Here is a 21,693-nt window from a genome sequence, read left to right as displayed (position 1 = left end):
CACATCAATCTGTTACACAATTTCAGTACATTCTGTGTCAGCACAAGACAGCCCTTGTGTTTGTATTTTATCGTGGTCATTTTTGTTAAACAGATAAAACCGTGTTGCAGCCTTCAACAGCCTGGACTCCTTGCCTCATGAAACAGGGGCTTAGCTCAGCTTCATGAGGGCTTAAAAGATTTCCATGTTGAGGTTACATCGAAGTTAATAAAAACAAATATTGTTTTTAAAAGCCTAATAATAGGAAGGAAGGCTACAAAAACAGTAGCTTATTGACTGACTTTACAGGAAATTTTTGCCTTTTTTATTATTTTTACATGAAGTGATTTATATGCTGTAAGTGCACAGTTTATTAAATCTAGAGCAAAAACCAAACCATACCAAAAACAAGATTAGCTTGCAAGTTTCTGAGCAGAAACTCAAGCAAGTTTATTTTGTCTGATTTAAGCAGGCTTCTTTGTGTGTTACCATATAGCCTGCTGTGCTGAAACAGGTTATTGCAGAATGGAGCAGTCTCTCAGTCAGTATTTGCAGGTGTTTTTCAGGAATCGTGCTCACTGTGTGCTTTTTTTGTTTTTTGTTTAAAGCAGGTCTTGCTTAGCTTGTAGCTCTTATTAGATGTGTGTTTCACTTAAAACAGACCAATTACAGTCAAATCTTAATCAGCTGTCTAGCCCCCTAAACATGCGTTCAGAATAAAACAAGACAATTTGCAGTATCCTCGAGTCTCTTGAAAAGAATGCCTCACTATTTGACCGTTTTCTATTTGTGGATACACTACAATTCAAGAACAATTTATTAACACATGATTCAGACATGAGCTCAGATTCAGCCTGTTGTATTGCAGGATACCACAACACCAGATACTGAAGATTTTCTTTGCAAGTACGTTTCAAACATCAACAGCTTCGTAGACAACATCCGTGCCCTGTGCCCATGCAAAACTTCAAGGTTCTTCTTTTTGGCAGCACTGTTAGGTTGAAGAAAGTGACTTCATTTCTAGTGTTTAATTATTTCTACATCTTTTTATTAAAAATTCATGACTTTTCTGATGAATGTGGGACAATATGCTGAATCCTGTTGTTAAAATATAGCTAATAGTGAGGCCAGGCTAGTGACAGCCATGGCAAATTGGTATGCCCTTCTTCAAACGGCTAATAGCTATAGATAAGGAACATCTTTAAGTCAGTCAAAATGCTGAATTGCTGTTGCAGAGTGTGCAGGATGCAAAGCCAGTCTTATCACATGCTATTGAAAGCATTTGAAAAAATGTGGTTGTCTGCTATTGGTAACCTAAATATCAATGAAAACACACAGTTGTAAGGACTTAGAAATGTATGTTCAGAAGCCAGATGATTTTAAGAATTTTGACTTTTTCAACCAGTGTGAAATCTAGAACTCTGAACCACTACAAAAGACAACCCGGGCTAACAAGAAACTTTGCAGCGACTAGAAAGAGAGCCTATTTTATGAAGTTACAAAATGTAAGAACATTTGCCTAAGTAAAGTTACCTGTAATGTACTAATGTAAATTCATTTTGCATTCGTAAGGTGACCTTGTAGACACCAGTCACAAAAAACAGATATTCTAATAGTATGCTCCAGCAACTACAGTGGCTAGTTCTGCATTTCTGATGTTTTGACTGCAAGAAAGAAGGGTGTTGGTGTGGATAGACCATGTATGTAATGGCACCGTGATAGTTCCCTCTCTGATTGATAAAGACAAAATGACATTTACAGACTGTTTTTTTCCAGGCTTTTTCTTTGAAATGACTTTGATAATAAAGATGGTGCTATTTTTCATAGCTCTGGTATGATGCAGCACTATGTTTTATAAAAGACAGCTAACTGTAACCGTTCCTCTGTGACATGAGCTGCTTGTGCCCTAATATTTTTTGTAGTTATCGCACACTCAGGTCAAAAACATATTTGATAGTACACAGTTCATTTCATTTTAGACATGCTTCTCTTGCAACACCCCAATAAAAAGTTATTTAGATCAGATTGAATATCCATGTATTAAAAAAAACGTCCTCCATATCTTTGTGTGTGCACACTTCTTTACTTAGAACTCTTTAAGTGCATCTGGACACACACACACACACACACACACATATATGTGTATATATGTGTATATATATGTATGTATGTGTGTGTGTGTGTGTGTGTGTGTGTGCGCGTGTCCAGATGCACTTAGAGAGTTCTAAGCAAAGAAGTGCGATGTATATCGCACAAATATGTCGATGATAACTTTATAGGAGAAGGAAAAAACCTACTTTACTTTTAATATCAATGGAACAAGACTAGTCCAGTCATCATGACATTTACACACAATGAAAAGGGTACAAAAATGACAAAACGACAAAAATGGAGATACAAGGTTTTCTTCAGACAACAGTGATATGTGTGTGTGTTTGTGTGTGTGTACATATATATATATATATATATATATATATATATATATATATATATATATGTGTGTGTGTGTGTGTGTGTGTGTATATGTATGTATGTATGTATGTATGTATGTATATAAGCTCAGAGTGCCCTTTAGACCATAACATCCTGCTGCTTTTCAGAAACACAATACTAAGACCAGCAGAGGCCAGGGAATTTGTCTCCAGTTGAATTTGATGTTTATAATTCAACAGTGACGAGAGGTTGGCACAAAGGAATCTTTTCACACTCCTACCCTACCCTCATTGTGGCGGTCGGGGGCCCGTACCTTACTCTCCCTCGCTTATCTCTGTGCTAAATTTGTAGCTGGGAGATGGGCATCAACCTCCATCAGCAGCCTCTCGGCCACTTGTTGATTTTGCCACAGTGTGGAAATGCAGGCTGCTCAAATAACGCAGATAAAATGCCCCAGTGGATCAGATAGGACTGTGCCATTGACACAAGCTCTACTGTTTGTGTTCCTTGGAAGCATGATGCCTCCCTTTAATGGCTTTTGCAGCCTAGTTGGAGGGTAGATACTCTCTGCTTGGATATTTCTCTCTGTCAAGCAGTGGAGAGGGTTAATTGAAAGCTTTTCTTTAAGCCCTACAACGGTTATGTGTTTTCTTTTCCTATGCTACCAGCATGCTTGATTGACACGATAATGTGCTCTGTGTAATATTATTGTTAAGTGCCTGTGCTTGTGTGTGTGTTTGTGTACGTAACATGATCTGGAACACAGATGCAATCGAGCAGATGTATGGAATGTGCAAACATTCATCACACTGTCAGGAACCCAGACATAAAACTCATACAAAATGAAATTACGTATGAAAATGATTAATTTTGACATGTATAATCTCCCAAGACTGCTTCCTATTGTCCCTGCATGCTTGTCAGGTTTGCCTGAGGTATCATCACCTAAATCCTCTTTTGCAAATTATTCTTATGCTCAGCTTCATGCCCTAATCCTAACACCCCAAAGAATGCTTACGTTGAGATGGTTCTTAACTGTACCCAGAGGATGGAAATAAGGGAATGGATAGTTAAGCATATCATCCATCTTGTTAAGGCTGGGGTCTGTGGCTTTTTTAGCAAGACAGTAAATCCATCAGCTTTTACTCCACTGGTCACTGACCTCGTCTCTATTCCTAATTAGATAAACAGATCAAACAACACCTCAGCGCAACACTGTTGTCAGCCACGTTCTTTTATGAACCTGAACCAAGACAATTTCCTGAAGACATAAGGAAACGTAATCCTGGAGATGAGCTTACGAAAACCAGGTCTTGTGGTTACAGAGTGGAGAATGAGGATTTGGCTAAAGCAGAGAGCGTAACTCACATAGTTGTGTCGCTTCTCCTTTCCTTGTCTCCCATCCTCTCTGGCGCTACACTGCCCCCATCCCCCCACTGCCCAGCAGTGTTGCTGCTTTCTGAGAAATGGTAGGGTTTCCTGTCATTATGACGACTTGAAACAAGGGACAAAATTGAAGAATATTAAACAAATGGCATCCGTAATAAATAATGAACAACATAAAAGAAGTAGAAAAAAGCAGTAAGGCATTGAAACTGCTCTTTTTAATATTTTACTAACTTATGGAGAACACTCTCTGCACTCACATTTACTACAAGGGAAGCGTTTCATTGGAGAAGAGTGGGCTTTGTCAGAAAAGTGCCTCTGTACAACTGTTAGTAAAGTACTATTTGTAGTTTTGTTTCTTATCTGTGTCTTTCAGTATCGGTGTGCGAAGCACAGTGACTACAGGGATCGCATTTGAGGTTACTGCTTCCAAGGAGGTCCCATGTGGAGTTTTATGTCTTTTCAGAATCTTTCGTTTGGCTGGTTGTGCTGTAGTTGAATGTTCTCTAAAGCTAGACATACACCCTGTAATTTTTAAACATTGGGCCTCATTCACCAATTGTTCTTAAGAAGAAATTTCCTCCTAAAACACACTTAAGCAGTTTTCATCAAGATTCTCCACTCTTACTGGGGAAGCAGTCGTGATTGTGTTTAAAACTGGCTAAAATCACACAGTGTAGGGCTGGCGGGAATATCCCAAGGTGGAATGTTTAACATGATCAGCAACTTTGTGCCTGACTGTCACAGAATCAGTTAAGACTTCTCTGTGAGCAGAGCCTCCTTCACTGCCTTTATTTGTTAGCATGGCAGTGTACACTTGGCCTACATCAAAGCTGGTATCCAAATGTTGGTTTTGGTGAATTTTTATGAGTACGAGTAAATGAGCACTGCATAGGCCCAATACCTGATACCAATATCGGTATTGATGCTTCCCTATTTACATTTAATGTATGTCTTCAATGATATTGAGACTGCAGCTCTGGCTCCACAGGATGCAGCTGTGGCTCCCCAGGGTGAAAAAGGTCCACTGTTTAATTTTCCTTCAGATCCTGATAGGACTATCCCCATAAATCACACCATTAAGGAATGAATGCTCAATCTGTGTGTTCAGACATTAGGAAGAGATGAAACATTTGAGGAATGAATAAGGGTTGCATATTACTTGTGCAGGTGCTTTGGTTGTCTCCCCTTATGGAGACACAAAAATGCGAAAACACATTTCATATAATTAACTCTGACTCATTCTCTGATCTTATCAACAACAAAAAAAAAGGAACAAATTGGCCGCTCTGAATGTTTGTGCTGGCGTGGCATGGCTACATACAAAAGACGTATCCTGTGCAATGTGACAATACTCTGGCAATCCGTTCCCCAAAAACCCAAAACACACAAGTGTAACACAGTAATTGTTCTATGTCTTTAGTGTTGAAGTATGAGTAATTAAAGTGATGTGGAAGTGTTGAGTGAGATGTTTTGATTTTAATGATCTTGTACATTTACCATATTAAAGGCTTTCATAGAGCATATAAATAAGGGTTCAGTGGTCATGCTGAAGGAATCCGTAATAAGAAAGCATAATGTTTTTTTTTTCTTCTTCTTTTTATTTCTTTTTCAGGACTACCCAAAGAACAGACACCCTGGCTGGAGCAGAGGCTCAGTAGCATATCATGCAGGTGCGTATCTTTACCTTCTTTTTGTGTACTGCAGTAGTCCAAAGTTTTTCGTAAACCATTGTACAACAAAAATGTCCTAAAATGTTCTATGAATGACGTTCTGTTAGCACAGCAACGACCTTCGGAAGCAAGACCTTCTGCCATAAACATTAATGAATCAGATAACATTTTTTGTGATGGGAAGTTTTAAATGCACAAAAATATTTGGTAGCTCATGTCCTATGTTGGCCCTAATATGTTGACTATCTTTGAACAGCAATACAAGGTAGCACTTTTTCTTTGCTTTGGATGTGCTTGCTAAATAGATAAGCCATGGTAAGTTTTAGCCATATTATTATTTTTAACAAGAAGCGATTTATAGACTGATAATGTACTATTTATTTAACCTACAGCAAGAATTACCAAAGTTAACCTACAAGTTTCTGACCAGGAAACATATTTTCTCCTGTTTAAGAAGGCTTCTCAGTGGTGTTACTGTGTTACTTGCCATGCTGAAATGGGTTATCGAAGAAAAGTGCAGCGAATGTGGATTCAGAAGGTCCTCAGCTTTAAGTTAGGGTTTTGCACAGCCTCATGGCACCTGTCATCTGTCTTTACACACTAAAAACGTGCTCAGATAGTGTGCTCGCGGCGCATATACGTAAATATTAGGGATGCATGACAACAACAGTCGTATCACTATATTGGCAACATTTAGATGTGAGTGATATTTCAAAATAATATTTGATGACATATTTATTGTGCTCCGGAAAAGCAGAATGTTTAAGTATCACTAAGCTACTGTACTAAAATATTTGCATTTTAGTCACATATGTGCATTGGTATCAGCATTAGCAGATGTTTACATTTTTACAAAATATATCAGCGTTGGTACACAATTCCCATATTGGTGATTCTTTAATAAATATTCTTCTTGTAGAAAATATATATTTCTTTTTATTTTCTTATTTTATTTTAAAACATATTTATTAATAATAAGTAATAATTTCTTATTGTTGTTCTTAATAATTTTATAAATGTTCTTTATTTATTTAGTTAGTCATTTGGAAAGTGACTTTCATTTGCCTGCTGCCATACCTAAAAAGCTCCACCCCAGGCCACGATTATTAATATGGCTAGCGTGTGCAATCAGATGATGCCGTATTGCGTATGATTTTACAAGCCTACTGGTCAGCTGTAACTGTTAGGCCTGGGCGATTTCTAAAAGCAGTTAGCACTATAATTTCTAGTTGAAAAAAATCTGGATTATTGATATCGCCTGAACCCGCCCTGTGAACCCCACATGCCCGTGAAACACATAGATATGGTCCGCTGCAGCTTTCACCTACTTTCAGTTGTGTATATGCTTTTTTTGAACATTAACTGTTCTAATGAAAATCTGAAACTACATATTGAGTAACCCAATAACTTTGGAAACCTTTTCTTCACCTTTTCTTATAATAGATGTTACTGCAAACACATTCACGAGCATTCACAAGCTTTTTCTGATTGTAGATTTCTTCAGTAGGTTCCTCTGCTGGAGAAACTTCAGACTGCAAGTGTTTTTCATGGCCACGTGCTTTCATCATTAAGAACAAGGCGTTTTCTGTCCACACAGCAGCGTTTTAATAATTCAGCTAATGCAGTGTTTTAACAGTAAAAGTGAATAAAACATTATGTGAACGTACCATTCAGTACTATTTATTACCTTTTTTTCTGAGAACACCGGCCATAGATGGGGATCAGAAGGGCTTTCTCTCCAGGTTAGAGCAAACTTAGAGTAATATCCAGTCATTTTAGCTCATTTTTTTCTTTTACTGCAGTGTGTCACTTTGAAGAAAAGCATAAGTTAACGTCAAGCAAGAAGGGGAAGCTGTGTGTAAAGCTCGCATTACAGTGCATACCAGAGAGAACCAGACAGCTTCTTAACAATCTCCTTCTTCTCTCTCTCTCTCTCTCTCTCTCTCTCTCTCTCTCTCACACACACACACACACACACACACACACACACACACACACACACACACACACACACACACACACAGGAAAAAAACCTCACTGTTGGGGTGTGCACTTGCACACTTCCTAAATGTGAACCCCAATTTCCCAACATGTTGTAGCAATTTCAAAAAATGTTTATATGTTTATATGTTCAGCTGCAGTAATTTTCAGGGTTTATTTCTACAGGGCATCTTATTGTGAAGCCTTCTTTCCTTGTGTTGATGCTTAGTTCAGAAAGAAAGCATCAGTTTTATCATTCAAAGAAGTTTGAGATAGCGAGGCTGAGAGCAAAAGAAGAAACGTTCTATGTGTGAAGCAAGGCTGGAGTCAAATACAGCCTTAAATAGGTGGTGAACAGCTGATTAACTGCTGTGTAACTGCTCATCGCCCAGGCCTAATAACTATTGAGAATGCCCTCAGGCACTGCCACACATAAAAAACAATTAGTAATCAAGACAAACAAATCTTTTTGGTACTGTAGTGTTTACACCCTTTTTTTTTCTTTTTTAGAACCGGCTTTATCTAAAACTGTAAATCTGCTCAATAATCTGCTCCTGTTTCATGTGCCTGTGCTCATCCATGGATTACATTGAATTCCTGTTAGGGGCTTTTGAGTGTGGTCAGGAGCCTCAGGGCTGCCATGTATCTTTGAATCTGTGAGCTCTATGTCTGCAGCTCACCGAAGGCCTGATAGCAGGCTTCAGAAGATGGAAGATGGAAGGCTGATTAGCAAGGGAAACGGGGCTTCTGAAGACCTGGAGAGGATAAAAAGCGCTATCTTAGCCTGCAGCCTCCCATCTCCACACAGTAGAGAAAGGCAGTTCCGCTATATCAGATAGAGTTGAGTAACCATGCACAGTTGGCCCCACGTGAAGACAGCCACTTCTGTGCTATCCCTCCACACATCTGTCATGGCACCAAGGCTTTGTGCTGAGGGGATTAGCCTGCCTAGGATGACCCACTATATCTCCATGACCAGACTGGGCCTGGATGCAGGAGCTTGATGTGGTGAAACATTCCAAGTGCTGGCTAGTGGTGTAAATCTGACAATAATTTGGATTGTTCATGATTCTTCAGGAGATGACTGAATGCATCATGAAAACTAAAACGATATAGACAATACATGAAGCTTTTATTACGTTTGTGAATAACCAGAGAGTTTTATTTCAGTCAAAAATAAACATGTGCATACTTATAAATGATACTTATCGTGCAAAATCAATGTAGTTGAATCCCCACCTTCAGCTTGATGGATCACAACGCATCAATGTGTTTTTATGCCCCAGCTTGTGAAGGTGCTGGTTTTAATTAAGCGCTGTGCACTGTGGCTGGTGCGGTGCGTCCCCCTGCAGCGACCTATGTGGCACAGACTCAGGGCTCTGCCACTCACTGGGGGTTTTGTGGTTTCCCGCAGCTCCTGGCCTCAGAGCTGGAGAAGGCCGCAAAAATGTGAGCGCCCCAGCACAGCTCCCATTAATCTTATTTGTTTGTGAGGTGAATGATGGATGTGGTTTTCCATGCATTGCGCGAGGTTTGCTTTACCATGCCTGAGTTCAAATGCAGGAGTGTGCTCATGGTTCCACAGTTCCAGCAGATGCCTCTGCATGGTTTCTTCAGCATCAGTGCTAACTCCTACATCAGCACATGAGAGCTCAGAGAATCTTAATGCACTAGCATGGTGGAAATGGCACAAAACTCTGTGTGCTGAAAAACACTTCGCTAGCAATGAGCAGCTGTGTAGCTTCATTTTTGCCTCTTTTATCATTTGTTTACAAGTCGTGTTAGTGGTTTGTGTGGTCTAAACTCATGTAACAGCCCTTTAATTACACAAACACAAACTTGCGGTACATTTTTGTCTGACAACAAATGCAGCAAGAGACTGATGTAGCAAATGTGAGTGGTACCTTTCCTCCAGTCATGAAATCCGATCGCCGGAGACGCATTTAAGAACCATGGAAGTGCTAGGTGTGAACAGCTACACATCTTGCTGTCCAATTATGATCAGATCACTTGAGATGCATGTTAATACCAAGCGTGAACAAGGCCTGTGTTTCTTGTGCATAAGAATCAGGTAGTGATTCTATTGATGTTAATGTCTGACAGCTTTTTTTTTTTTCAGGGATATGTTGGTGAAAAATCACATTTACACAGTTTCCCTTCAACCAAAATGTAGTTGATGGACCAAGACCAAGAAATTGTTCCTGAAAATAACCTAAAATATCAGTCCTGTTTTTTTAACTGTCTTCATATTTTTTGGATTTGATTTACCGATTCTGCCTGCTTTTAGGAGAATGTGACTTGTTACTGGTGCTAGTCTGTACCCTCAGTGAGTATTTTTACAATATCAATTACATGAATGTGATGGCATTAATCCCTTGATATCATAGGCTTATTGTAAGGCGTATTATTCTGTAACTATATGGACCACAGTGCAGACTGGCTTAGTTTTAATTAATAGGAGTGTGTAGTAAAAGTTTGGACGCGTAGGATTTTACCCATCAAACCTGTGCTTTGCTTCAGGTTGCCATATCCTCCCTGCTCCTCCACTATTATTGTTCCCTATGCTATGAAGGAGCTTGCCTGCTTATCACATCCATCAAGCCATGGCTGTTTGTTATTGGGAGGCTTCTTGAGGAGGCTGCTTCTGGGATGCTTCACAGTGCCATGTTTATGGCGCGTGTCTCCTGAAGGAGCTTTGGCAAGGTCACAGCAGTGGTCTAGATGAGGAGGCCATGCCTCATTAAGGTACCCCGATGTATATGAAGCCCCCATCTGTGAGACTGGTACTGTCTTATACAGACCCCTGGGGCAAAGCCCTCACTGGGATCAATCCAAACCGTCTGTTGTTTTATCACGTACCTGCTCTTCTTCTGTGCTGGTACGTGATTCCTGTCCATAATAAAAGAAGCTTTATGAGTTTGGGGTTTGAGGTTTTCATCTGAAAAAGATGTTGTGTAGTAAAGCAGTAATGTCTTATCAGATAGTGGTAGCTAAACATTTTGGGAGGGGCACTTTTCTCCTCAGAGTGTTATACAACTCCTGACTCTGCCAAGTGGGCCAGAACTTTTGGCATTCCCCAAACTGCTTGATTTAAGTATTGTAAAATCCACCATTACTCCAGAGAAATGCAGGTGCGCAACCAGCCCCTTGGCCAGTGGTACGCACAGTAATTTTTACAATGGGTACAACCTCAAACAGTGTTTCCCACAGTTCTGAAATAAACCTGGGGTAGCATTGTAGGGTAAATTAATATATACAGATATGCACGAGTATGCAGAATTGAACAACAAATGTTGATGCACAAACAGATATTATATCACATGCTACGTGAAGTGTGACCATTTTTATACATAACAATATGAATATCTTGGCATTGGGTGGCTGTGTATCTGTGTGTGGGAAAAACTGTTAACTTGTCCTTATTTGGCAGGCAAAGGACTTTAAAATCATTAATGATTTTGTTTTCAATAGCCTTTTACCTCTAATTTTTCACAAGTATTACATTTTGAATGAATGTAGCCAGGGTGTTCGGTGTGCCAGGAGTATTTGAGAGGTCTTTTGTTGAAAACAAATTCGTTTTTGACCATATTCCGCAGGCATGATAAGCATTTGTCAAGGGCTCCAGAACGCCCTGTATCTTGTACTAAACGTACTTGCGGACCTCTGCCCCTGGTTTTGCTCTTTAGTCCGAAGGACCATAAAATTATTCGCCTTGTTTATGGAAGCATTGGAGTCAGCAGCATCCCGGCGGAGATGTCTTCTCTCGTCTTTTCCAGACAGGGCTCTGGGAAATGGCCTGTCGTACGAGGAAAGCCCTGTGCATTCTCTGGTGTACCGTTTCCTATCTGCTCAGGTGCCAGAAGGCCTAAAAGTGTTCCAGCAGGCCGAGAAAGCACGCCCAAGCACCCCTCTCCACCACTTGCCCCCCTCATCTATTTTTAGCCATCTTCCTCTCCCACACTGGTTGTGGTGTTTGCTGAGTGTGTGGTGTTGTGACAGGGCCCCGCATGGGAGCCTTAATGATACAGTGTCTCCATCGCCCTCCCCGTATTCAGATAGAGATTGTTTAAACAGTATCCTGAGCCGGGGACGGGTCCCATGACAACTCCACAAATATTTACCCGCCACGCAGTGCAATAGGCTTTTTTTCTGCAGGCTACCTTTTCAGTGTCTCTCTTACACTCCCTCTTTTATTGTTGTTGTTGCCTCATCTTGGCATCTTTTCTTTGGTTTTGTTTTCCGCCAGAGCGCTCAAATAAAAGAGCGGGGAAGAAGTTTAGATAGAGAGGAGAGAGCTATGTTTTGTTTTGACCTGTCAGTCTCTGCATCAAGAGCATAACAAGTTCTGGGATCATTAAGAGCTGAACACGAGCGGAATGTTCTAGCAGTACAGGGACGTTTAAGTTCAGACAAGGTCTCAACGTGGAGGAGCAGGTGCGGAAAACCACTGGCTCTGGCATTGTCTCTTTCTCTTGCAAGTTTCTTTGCAACTTCTCAGATGCATTTGTGTCTTATGAATAGTATCTAGGGTTGTACAACATGTTTCCCTAATTGTCATTGCGACATCTGATTTTGCAGTAATGATTTCACAGAAGTGTGCAGTGATCCTCTTTCCAATCACTGAACATTTTCTTGTGTGCTTTGAGCATCCTGGCAAATCACAAATCTGCTTTGACTGTTTTGAATGAATCAAGGCATTCACATTATCAAAAAACATAAACATATATAATGCAGGCCAGACTGTAACCAAGTCACATCTACAATTCACTTTGATAAATTGTGGGGTTTATATTGCAGTTGTAATATGTAGCAATATAACTGCAGTATGATATTTTGTGCATATCCTAACCAAAACACTGAACTACCTTACTTTACTCTCTACACACAATTTTTCTCTTAATAGAGTCATAATTATCTGCATTAGAAATGCTTTATCTAGGTAAATGTTTGAATACTTTTTTTTGTTTTACATCACACATCACAAAAAAAAACTTTTCTGTTGTTCAGCCCTTGTACTTTCTAGTTTTAGCAGATAGGGGATCTTTCTTCCATAGCCAGGGCCTCGAGTGGGTCATTGTAAATTGAGAATAGGTCTGTAAAATTGCATTGGTAGCCTGTAGCCATGAAGTCACTTCAGTCTGCCGTATATGTGCTGTCAGTGAAGTTCTGTCTTCAGAATAAATGTTAGTTGTATAGGCCTGCTGGTGCTGTACATAAAATAAAATATAATGCCCTGCTGAAACTCATAGCTTGACAGTATAATCTGTCTGTGTCACACACTAAATTACTCTTCAGGGCCTTGGTTTAAGCTACGCCAAGCATCAGCTGTGCAAAGAAATTATTAATGCTATCCTAGTTTTCCAGAGAACTTTAGCCTTTATAAGACAAATGGTGGGCAAGAAATTCCTTTGAGTTTCAAACACTGCCACAGTCAGCCATGGCCTTATAGGCCTTTTGAACGTAAGACCGTAGACTGGACTGCACTTTGACCTGAAACTGTGTAATTGATAGATAAAACTAGTATTTTGTTGTTGTACATGATGTAGAAGCATAAAATTAACCAATACTAGGTTGCTTGGTTTGTGTCACTGTCTCCAATAGATGATGGAAAGATCTTCCATGGAAGTGGAGTTGGAGATCCGTTTGGGCCTCGCTGCTTTGAAGGGGATATCATGGGCTGTGGGATCATGTTCCCGCGTGACTATGAAGGTAAGATTCCTCCCAGACTTCATGTTTAATATAGGGCTGTTGATATATTTTTTTTTATCTACTTAACTGAACAATTACAAACCATGCCTTATAAAGATTCCATAGATACACTAGAGACTTGAGACATAAAAAGCCTTTCAAAAATTCTGTAGAGAAACTAGAGACTTTAAAAATACTTTAAAGATACATAAAGTATACATAAAAGGTATAAAAACACTGACAAAACTGCATATAATTGGGTGTGTCATTTTTTTTTCTCTTAATAAGAGAGCAGTAGGAAAATTTAAAAATATGGTTTTAAAAATATTATTTATTCTGACAACTAATTATTGGCAAATCACTGAGAAAGTAAATTTTAATCTTTTTCAATTGAGTTATCAAGTTTAACTGATTGATCATAACAGTCTTAGTTTAATAGTGTGCTTACCTTATCCAGTATGGAGATCTTTATAGTTGAGGGTAATTCAACTGTTTGAATGAAACATGCTGCAGAGATGTGCCAGTATGCTGGCTAGAGCTGATGAGGGTTGTCAAATTGTGGCAGTTTTCCAGAATTCTCCAGTTTCTTAGTAATTCATGGTCAGTGTGCAGAAATTCATAATGTTTAATGAATAGTACTCCTAGAGGAGCTTAATGGAAGCTAAAATAAAGATCATACTGAGCCTTCCTATTTTTAATTGTTAGCCATGTTAGCATTTCTGTGTAAAGTATTCCTGTAGTGTGTGTTTAATTGTGTTCAGCTGATATATTTTTTTCTCTTTCAGATGAAGTTGATGATGGGGAAGCAGCGGATGAACGCCCCAAGCCGGGCCGTGTACAGAACTTTCTGTACCTGTATGATGAGGACGAGGAGGAAGAGGGAGATGACGCAGATCAGGAGCAGGAAGGCAGGAAAGTTATGGTAAGCGGTTCTGACGTTCATGCTGACTCCAGTCCTTGGACTACACAAGAGCTAGGACAATATAAAAAGGTTACAGTACGATAATCATAAGCCCTTTCTGAGCGTGATTAGTTTTACCTGGGGAAGTAGTGTAATTTAAGTAATTACTGATGAGATCAGTGATTTTAATCCAGTATGAACTTGGAATGGCTGTAGTTTTTGCAAGTCTGATTAATAATTATAGGGCAAATGGCCTTCTGTAATATTGCGGAACTCGCTCTGTAATAGTAATATAATAAAACCTGCTAATAGACGTGACTGTAATGTGATGCGGTCTTGTAATGCCAATGTGAATATTTGGACTGTATGTGGTGATTTGGGGAAATTACACAGATACTTTGTCCCATACAAATTGGCAAGTCAAAGCCCACAAATTACCTTACATTTATTGAGTATGTTTATGCTCTGATGAAAGTAATGTATCTTAATGAAGTTGTTTTTATATCTAGGTCATGCATTTTATTGATGCATTTTATAAATATCTGTTACAGTTTTAATGCCATTTTTGCTTAATATAGTGAATTAATGAATTACCCGTTAATTAATTATTTATTCCTAGCTAAATATCATTTACTGGCAAGCTGGTAAACTGCTTCTTTGTCTTGCCTGTCTCAAACATACACACCCACGCCCATCCAAAGACCCACAGGCAAATGCTTCTTTTAAAAGGTTTGCTTTACATTTGTTGCTGTAGCAGTTGGCCATCTGACAGAGATCCCTGTGTTTTTTCGCTTTTGATGACTGCGTGTGACCCAGACTCTTTCATCATCATGGGCAGTGGTGTTTTTTAAAAGCATAATCATCCATATTTCTTTTTTATAACAACTGCTCCCTGACAGGCACTCATTTGTCACTGCAAAACCTCAAATCCTTAATTTGACAGCTACATAAATTAATCGTCATGGTCTTTGTTAGATGCTGCTTCAAATGTAGGCTGGAGTTGGTTGCACACAACTTTGTTTAAGTCAGCAATGTTTTCCCGTAGCAAAGGGCAGAGTTTTATGTGCCAGTTCTGAGCATGCACTCTCCGAGTGCTTTTCATTTCCATGGGTGTGAAAATTGAGCAGTGCCAGTCTTATTCATGGGGGATTTTGGACGAGCACTTGACCACAGAGCCTTTCAGCTTTGCCCACTGGGAAAGGGTTATCACGTGCCTTGCCACACTTTCACAAGAATATTGATTGGTGCACTAGGTTTGGCAGTGCGTTGCTGCTTGATGGTAAAAAGCTGCAAGAAAAAGAAAAACAGCACTCTGTTTGGAACATTTGCACATTTTTATCATCATTGTGCTCTAAACACATTGCAAAGGCTTGTGATAACAGAACGGATCAAATTACTTCTACAGATCTCCAGTACAGAGTGACATTAAGAGCCGTGCTTAACATCAGAGCAGTGGCGTGGTCCTATAGAGCCTGCCAAATTCTTTTAATTTTCTATTAATATTAGCCTGTTTTACAGTGTGCTATACTACAGTCCCCAGCATGCACTGCTACGTAATGTGTGTTTTGAGCCCACTCTCCCCAACAGCAATCTATAGGACAGCAGTTATGCCACAAAAAGAAAAGATGGCAGATGTGAAGTTCAAGCAAGCAGAAAGGTTTAAAAACCTACCTACTATTTTAGAGGTTTAAGTTATCTGTAGCCATATATGCTAGACGTTTATTTTATTTTGCTGAATAAAATAATAAACAATGGCCAGCTCAGGTCATAGCATGTTAATAATGAAATCAAACGTAAGTGTTCTCTGGCCCACGGATTTATTACAATTTTTTAAAATGGTCCTTTTAGTGGTTCAGTTTGACACCCCTAATGTACATACATGTTCACAACTGAAAATCTATGCTTTCCATTACTACTAGCCTGTAAAACTTTAAACTGGTTGACTACTCTCTCTGCACTGTGTTGTGTAAAACATGGCAAGTAGTTGTGGCAAGTGTTACAACAAACTTGCATCATCATGGAGATGTTTCAAAATAGGAGATTTTAAGGTGTTTCATACATATTTGTGTTGGTAAGCCTATATAAGAAAAATACTGTAAGGGAAATGCTGACTCTTTTTCTAACACCATAACAATTAGTGATGCAATGGATATCAATTAATAATCAAAAGAATACAAATATTTGGAAACAGTAAAGCCATTAAAAAACGTTTTATGATACTTCATAACATAATGCTTTAAAGAAAATACAGCTCTGCTTTCTGGAAACAAACTTTTGTGTATCAAGCTAAATGCAAGCTAGTAGGTAGTCTTTTGTTCTGCACAATGTGACAAGCCTTAAGAGCAAGATACAGTCTCAAATGTAGTTGTAAGACACTTTGGTGTTACCAGCACATAATTTCCTGGTGAGTACTGAGTCATGGCAGTGCTCACCAGGAAATGGCAGGTCAGCTTTTTGTTGTAGCAATGTTTTTACACTGACCCAAAGAATCGCCTGCTCCCACTTACCAGTTGTTCTTCTCACTGTTCGACAAAACTGTTCAGACTCTCTGGCGACAGTCAGAAGAAGCTTGCAAGAGTTCCGCACTACTGTTTTAGAGCTTAAATTTGAGTCAGTAATGTCAGTCTTAGCCACTTTCAGTCCCAATAAGCTTCTTGCTGCACCAGATAGCTAGCACGGTCTGAGTTACATTTAATACCAAGAATAAATGAGGGCCTGCTGGCTAGTGATGTTTCAAAAGTTGCTGTTTCCTCTGTACTCCTGCATCTCTCTGTGGCTGTGTTGCCAGATTGGGTCAGATCCCTTGGATTACCACTTGCTATTAAAAAAATAATTGTTTATTAGTGATGATGTTAATGTTGATCAGTACCTAGTACCATTTGTTAGACTTCATTGAAAGACATAAACAAAACAAGAAAATTAATAGAATGTTTGCACTGGTACAAAAAAAAACAAAAGAATAATAATAAAAAATGTGGTTTCACCAAATTTTAAGGAAATGTATTTTCTTATTAGAAAAGAATATTCTAATATTCGAGATGATATTCAATAGAATTTTCAAAAATGTATGTCCATATCATGCAGCCATGCAGCAAATGAATACAAATGTATTAACATACCTGGCAAACAAAAACAGATTTCAATTTTGTTTCTTAAAAGTACTTTAGTTAATCAGAGTAAAAGGGTGATTGGCGAATAATAGCAAGTAAACCTTGAGAGAGCTTTTTGAGCCAAAGAATGAAGCACAGAATCTTTTGTTTATGTATGTCTAATACATAGGGCTTGAGACACAGCTTTTATAACTAAGCTCTGTCTGCTCTAAAAGACAGCTGTTGTTGGCTACGTCTCAAGCCCTGTGGCTCTGAAAATGTTGACTCACTGTTGCCCCCTGTGTGCACCTGGTAGGTTTTCTTCACCCGGAATGGCAAGATAATTGGGAAGAGGGAAGTCATGGTGCCAGCAGGGGGCTTCTACCCCACCATTGGCATGCTCAGCAGCGGGGAGAAGGTGAAAGTGGACCTGCATCCTCTCAGTGGCTGACAAGACAGCAGGTGCAGCCAATCTGGTGTCAGCACCTTATGCCACGAGCCAGTCTGCAGGCTTTCAGTTGTCTGTCGCTTAAAGCAGAACCACAAGGTTAGATTGGACAGATTGAGATTGAATCAGAATCTGCAAATCGATTTAATGTTATTTTTTTTCTTATTCATGGGTGAAAACAGACACTGTAGGAGGAGGTGAATGCTTTTCATATCAATTGCCATGGCCCCAAAAACAGCGAAAGCATGATTTCCACTTAAACACAGACAACAGTTGCCTCTGATATCATCTTTAGATCTTTGTCTGAGTTCAGACAGAGGTCTATGTTCTTTGTTCTTTGTTGACGGTTCTGTATGAAACCAAACCATATTTGACTAACGAGAGAATTAACAGATTGTATGAAGATTTTTTTTCTGTAAAATGCATAGACCATATGTTACTATATATTTTTAACGTGCTTGTACATAATGTAAATTTATATGGGCTGCTGTACAAAAGATGCCACAGAAAGTAACAAAGAATCACTTCAGGAAAATGTTGAATGAATGCATGAATGAATGAATGAATGAATGAATGAATGCAGGGGGTGAATGGGCAGAGGTTGGCATTTCGGTTTAAAATAGCATGCATTCAAGGGGCAGTCACGTCCCTGAGCATCGTCTTCACACTCCCATTCACTGCCGCAAACTCCCCCTCCCCTCAGCCAATCCTAAAGCTAGTGACATTTCCGTCCTTTTTTTGTTCTTTATTTCTGAATGTCAGAGTTAATCATGTGCCACTTTGTTATCTCTTCTGCCTGAAATGAGGGCTAAGGTTGGAGGAAATTGACGTTTTGCTTCCAGTGATGCACATTTTACTCGGCTGCTATGAAGCAAAATTCAGCAAATCCAGGCAAGTGAGAGAGGTTTCATTTCTCTAGGCTGGTATAGCTACACAAATATGCAATTCAGTGCAAATCAGTTAATGAAAAACCTCAATCAGTTCTAAGCTATAGTCTTAACCTTGCATCAGGTTGTACCCCAACAACCCTCCCTCCCCCAGTCCTCATGATCACTTTATTACTTCAGTTTAGCTATTCCGGTTCACTGATGCCACAAGCACTTTAGGGCAGATTGATTTGAAGCTGTGTGTACCTAAACGTATGGAGGAGAGAGGAATAGAGCTGTGAGTTTATGTATGTTTGTATTGAAGAATGTTGGAGATGGGGTGGTGGTGAAATTAGAAATTCTGTTCCAACCATTTGAACGAATGCCATTTTGCACCTTCAGACCAATCTGCAAACTTGACACAGTAATAATGTTCAGCCTGCTTTGTCTTTTTCTTGTGATAGTCACACAAAAATTAGATGTATTTTTTCATACTGTTCAATGCCAAAATTGTCGCATTTCGTCAGCTTGTGTCTAGCACCCTCAACCCATCTCACAAAAAGAGAATTTGATTAATTGTCTTGCATATCAATCATTGAAGGATTACATTAAACTACATCTGTCTGGCAGTGTTTGCTTCACTTTGTGGTGGTTCAGATTTTTTCTTCCTCATACTGAGAATATAAGATACCGAGAATCTACATATGGACGTCAGGCCTAAAATTCAGTCTCCAAAAAAGGTAAGACAACAGTAACAGATCACATTTACATGGACATTGATCAAGTTTAAGACTTTGATCAGTATGTTTCTGTAGAGTCACTAATTCGGGACCCTTTTTGGATAAGAGACTCCAGGCAGAGCATGCTTGTATGACTTAATTTTAGCAATGAAAACTCAACAGTCTCTTCAGTTTCCATTCAGTATTTCCTTTTGCAGGTTCTATAAAATGAAATACTCATATATGCATATAAGCGAAAGTTTTCCTGATGTGCTGACATGAATACACATCTTCTAAAGCTTCTATGCTGTCCATAATATGAAAAACACCTGACTGGACCATTATGTATAATAAAATAAAAAAAAACTCATAAATGAGCACTGTGCAGGGAAGCCAAAACCAAATACCTCTTGTCAGTTCAGATTGTGCAAGAAGCAGACAGTCAAGTGGTCTTCTTCTGCAGAATACTTCAAATTCTAATGTTGGAATGTGGCTGGTCAGTGTGTTTGGCAAATCATGGATGACTGATATGGCCATGAACGCTGCTGCTATGTGGGATCTCTCTGTGTTATAAATGAAGAAATCTTTAATTGTGGCATGCACTGTTTTGGAAACATATGGTCTTGACAACTATAAAGTTATTATTTCCATATGGGTTTTTGGGGTCCAGCATTTCAGTGAGATTCCGTTTCATAATTATAACCCCATATCCAAGATTGAGATTTATCTTCTACAGAACCATGATCAGACAGAATTATGCACTCTGCGTATGAACAGAATGTGTGTAACTGTACAGTGAATAAAGAGGTCACATTCCACTGAGCATTTGTAGCGCAAGCCGTGTTAGTTATGGTTGGCTTAGCGCACTTTAGGAATGCGAGTTTAATCATTTCCTTCAAAGACATACGTTTTATATATATACACATATACACACAGGCATAATATTTTGACCACCTCCTTGTTTCTACGCTCATTGTCCATTTTATCAGCTCCACTTACTATATAGGTGCACTATGTAGTTCTACAATTACAGACTGTAGTCCATCTGCTTCTCTGCATACTTTGTTAGCCCTCTTTTACCCTGTTCTTCAGTGGTCAGGACCCCCATGGACCCTCACAGAGCAGGTACTATTTGGGTGGTGGATCATTCTCAACATTGATGTGGTGGTGGTGTGTTAGTGTGTGTTGTGCTGGTCTGAGTGGATCAGACACAGCAGTGCTGCTGGAGTTTTTAAACACCTCCGTCACTGCTGGACTGAGAATAGTCCACCAACCAAAAATATCCAGCCTGCAGCGTCCTGTGGACAGTGAGTGGACACAGTGTTTAAAAACTCCAGCAGCACTGCTGTGTCTGATCCACTTGTACCAGCGCAACACACACTAACAACACCACCACCACATCCGTGTTACTGCAGCGCTGAGAATGATCCACCACCCAAATAGTACCTGCTCTGTGAGGGTCCATGGGGGTCCTGACCACTGAAGAACAGGGTAAAAGGGTTAGTATGCAGAGAAACAGATGGACTACAGTCTGTAATTGTAGAACTACAAAGTGCACCTATATAGTAAGTGGAGCTGATAAAATGGACAATGAGCGTAGAAACAAGGAGGTGGTCATAACGTTATGCCTGATCGGGGTGTGCGTGATTATATAAATATATATATATATAAATTAGATAAATAAGATAGATCAGGGCCCATACACAAGACCTACTCATTACTCAAAGTGGGGTCACTTTTTTTTGTTGAGGCTTAAAGACTACAAAGGCCTGTTCCTGTCAATGCAGTCACAGTAAATAAGAGCAGAATCTGATCCTAGATCAGCACAAGCTTAGTGAATACAGGGCCAGGTCAAAAAGTTTAAAATGGTGAAATATAACATTTTCACAATTTTACCCTTACCCCAAATATGTAATCGGTCAAGACATGGTGCATCCACAGCAATGCTACTTTTGTACTGTTGTGCAGTGGAGCTTAAACAGATGCCTCTGATGCTGTCTTTAGATCTTTCTGTCTGAATTCAAATAGAGCCCTGTGTCTTGGAGCTTTGATGATAATGTAGCTAATAAGCATTGGAAGCTGACAGCCTTATACCCACATATTAACACACTGGCCAAATGGCTGAAAACAGTAGTGGCAGCAGCAGCGGTAATTTCAAAGCCCGAGTTGTGTCTGTGCTTTTGATATTTTTCTAGATATAACTGCATGTCAGATATTACTTAGCACATGTTCATGGTTTAAGGTACATTTGTGATAGGCTTTGCAAAATGCTGAATGGTGGGGTAACCAACAGGCATTACTTATTAATTATATTTGCCTCATACATGATATGGCCAACCACAACTAATCAGTGGGTTTGGCTATTTCAGGCACAACCATTGCTAATAAGGGCATAAAATCAAGCATAAGCCATGCAGTCTTTATAGACATTGTGGCAACAGAATGGGTCGCACTGAACAGCGCAGACACCTAGTTCTACTGAAGGGGATACAGCATACAATGGCAGAACTGTATTCCTTTAACTTCATAAC

General features: G+C 39.4%; 1 protein-coding gene across 1 annotated transcript in view; it reads left to right on the top strand.

The window, feature by feature from the left end:
• Positions 1–18,454, top strand: part of spryd3 (SPRY domain containing 3) — a 48,408-nt gene extending 29,954 nt beyond the window's left edge. The window contains exons 8-11 of the mRNA XM_036592071.1: positions 5,414–5,471; positions 13,053–13,160; positions 13,925–14,061; positions 17,446–18,454. Of these exons, the coding sequence (XP_036447964.1) occupies positions 5,414–5,471; positions 13,053–13,160; positions 13,925–14,061; positions 17,446–17,580 (438 nt within the window). The 3' untranslated portion in view covers positions 17,581–18,454. The remainder of the gene's footprint in view (positions 1–5,413; positions 5,472–13,052; positions 13,161–13,924; positions 14,062–17,445) is intronic.
• The last annotated feature ends 3,239 nt before the right edge of the window (positions 18,455–21,693 follow it).

The sequence above is a fragment of the Colossoma macropomum genome, unplaced genomic scaffold (assembly GCF_904425465.1).
Source record: "Colossoma macropomum unplaced genomic scaffold, Colossoma_macropomum, whole genome shotgun sequence".
Classification (NCBI taxonomy): domain Eukaryota; kingdom Metazoa; phylum Chordata; class Actinopteri; order Characiformes; family Serrasalmidae; genus Colossoma; species Colossoma macropomum.
Note: the sequence above shows the minus strand (reverse complement) of the source record. Positions and strands in the feature narration are given on the sequence as shown.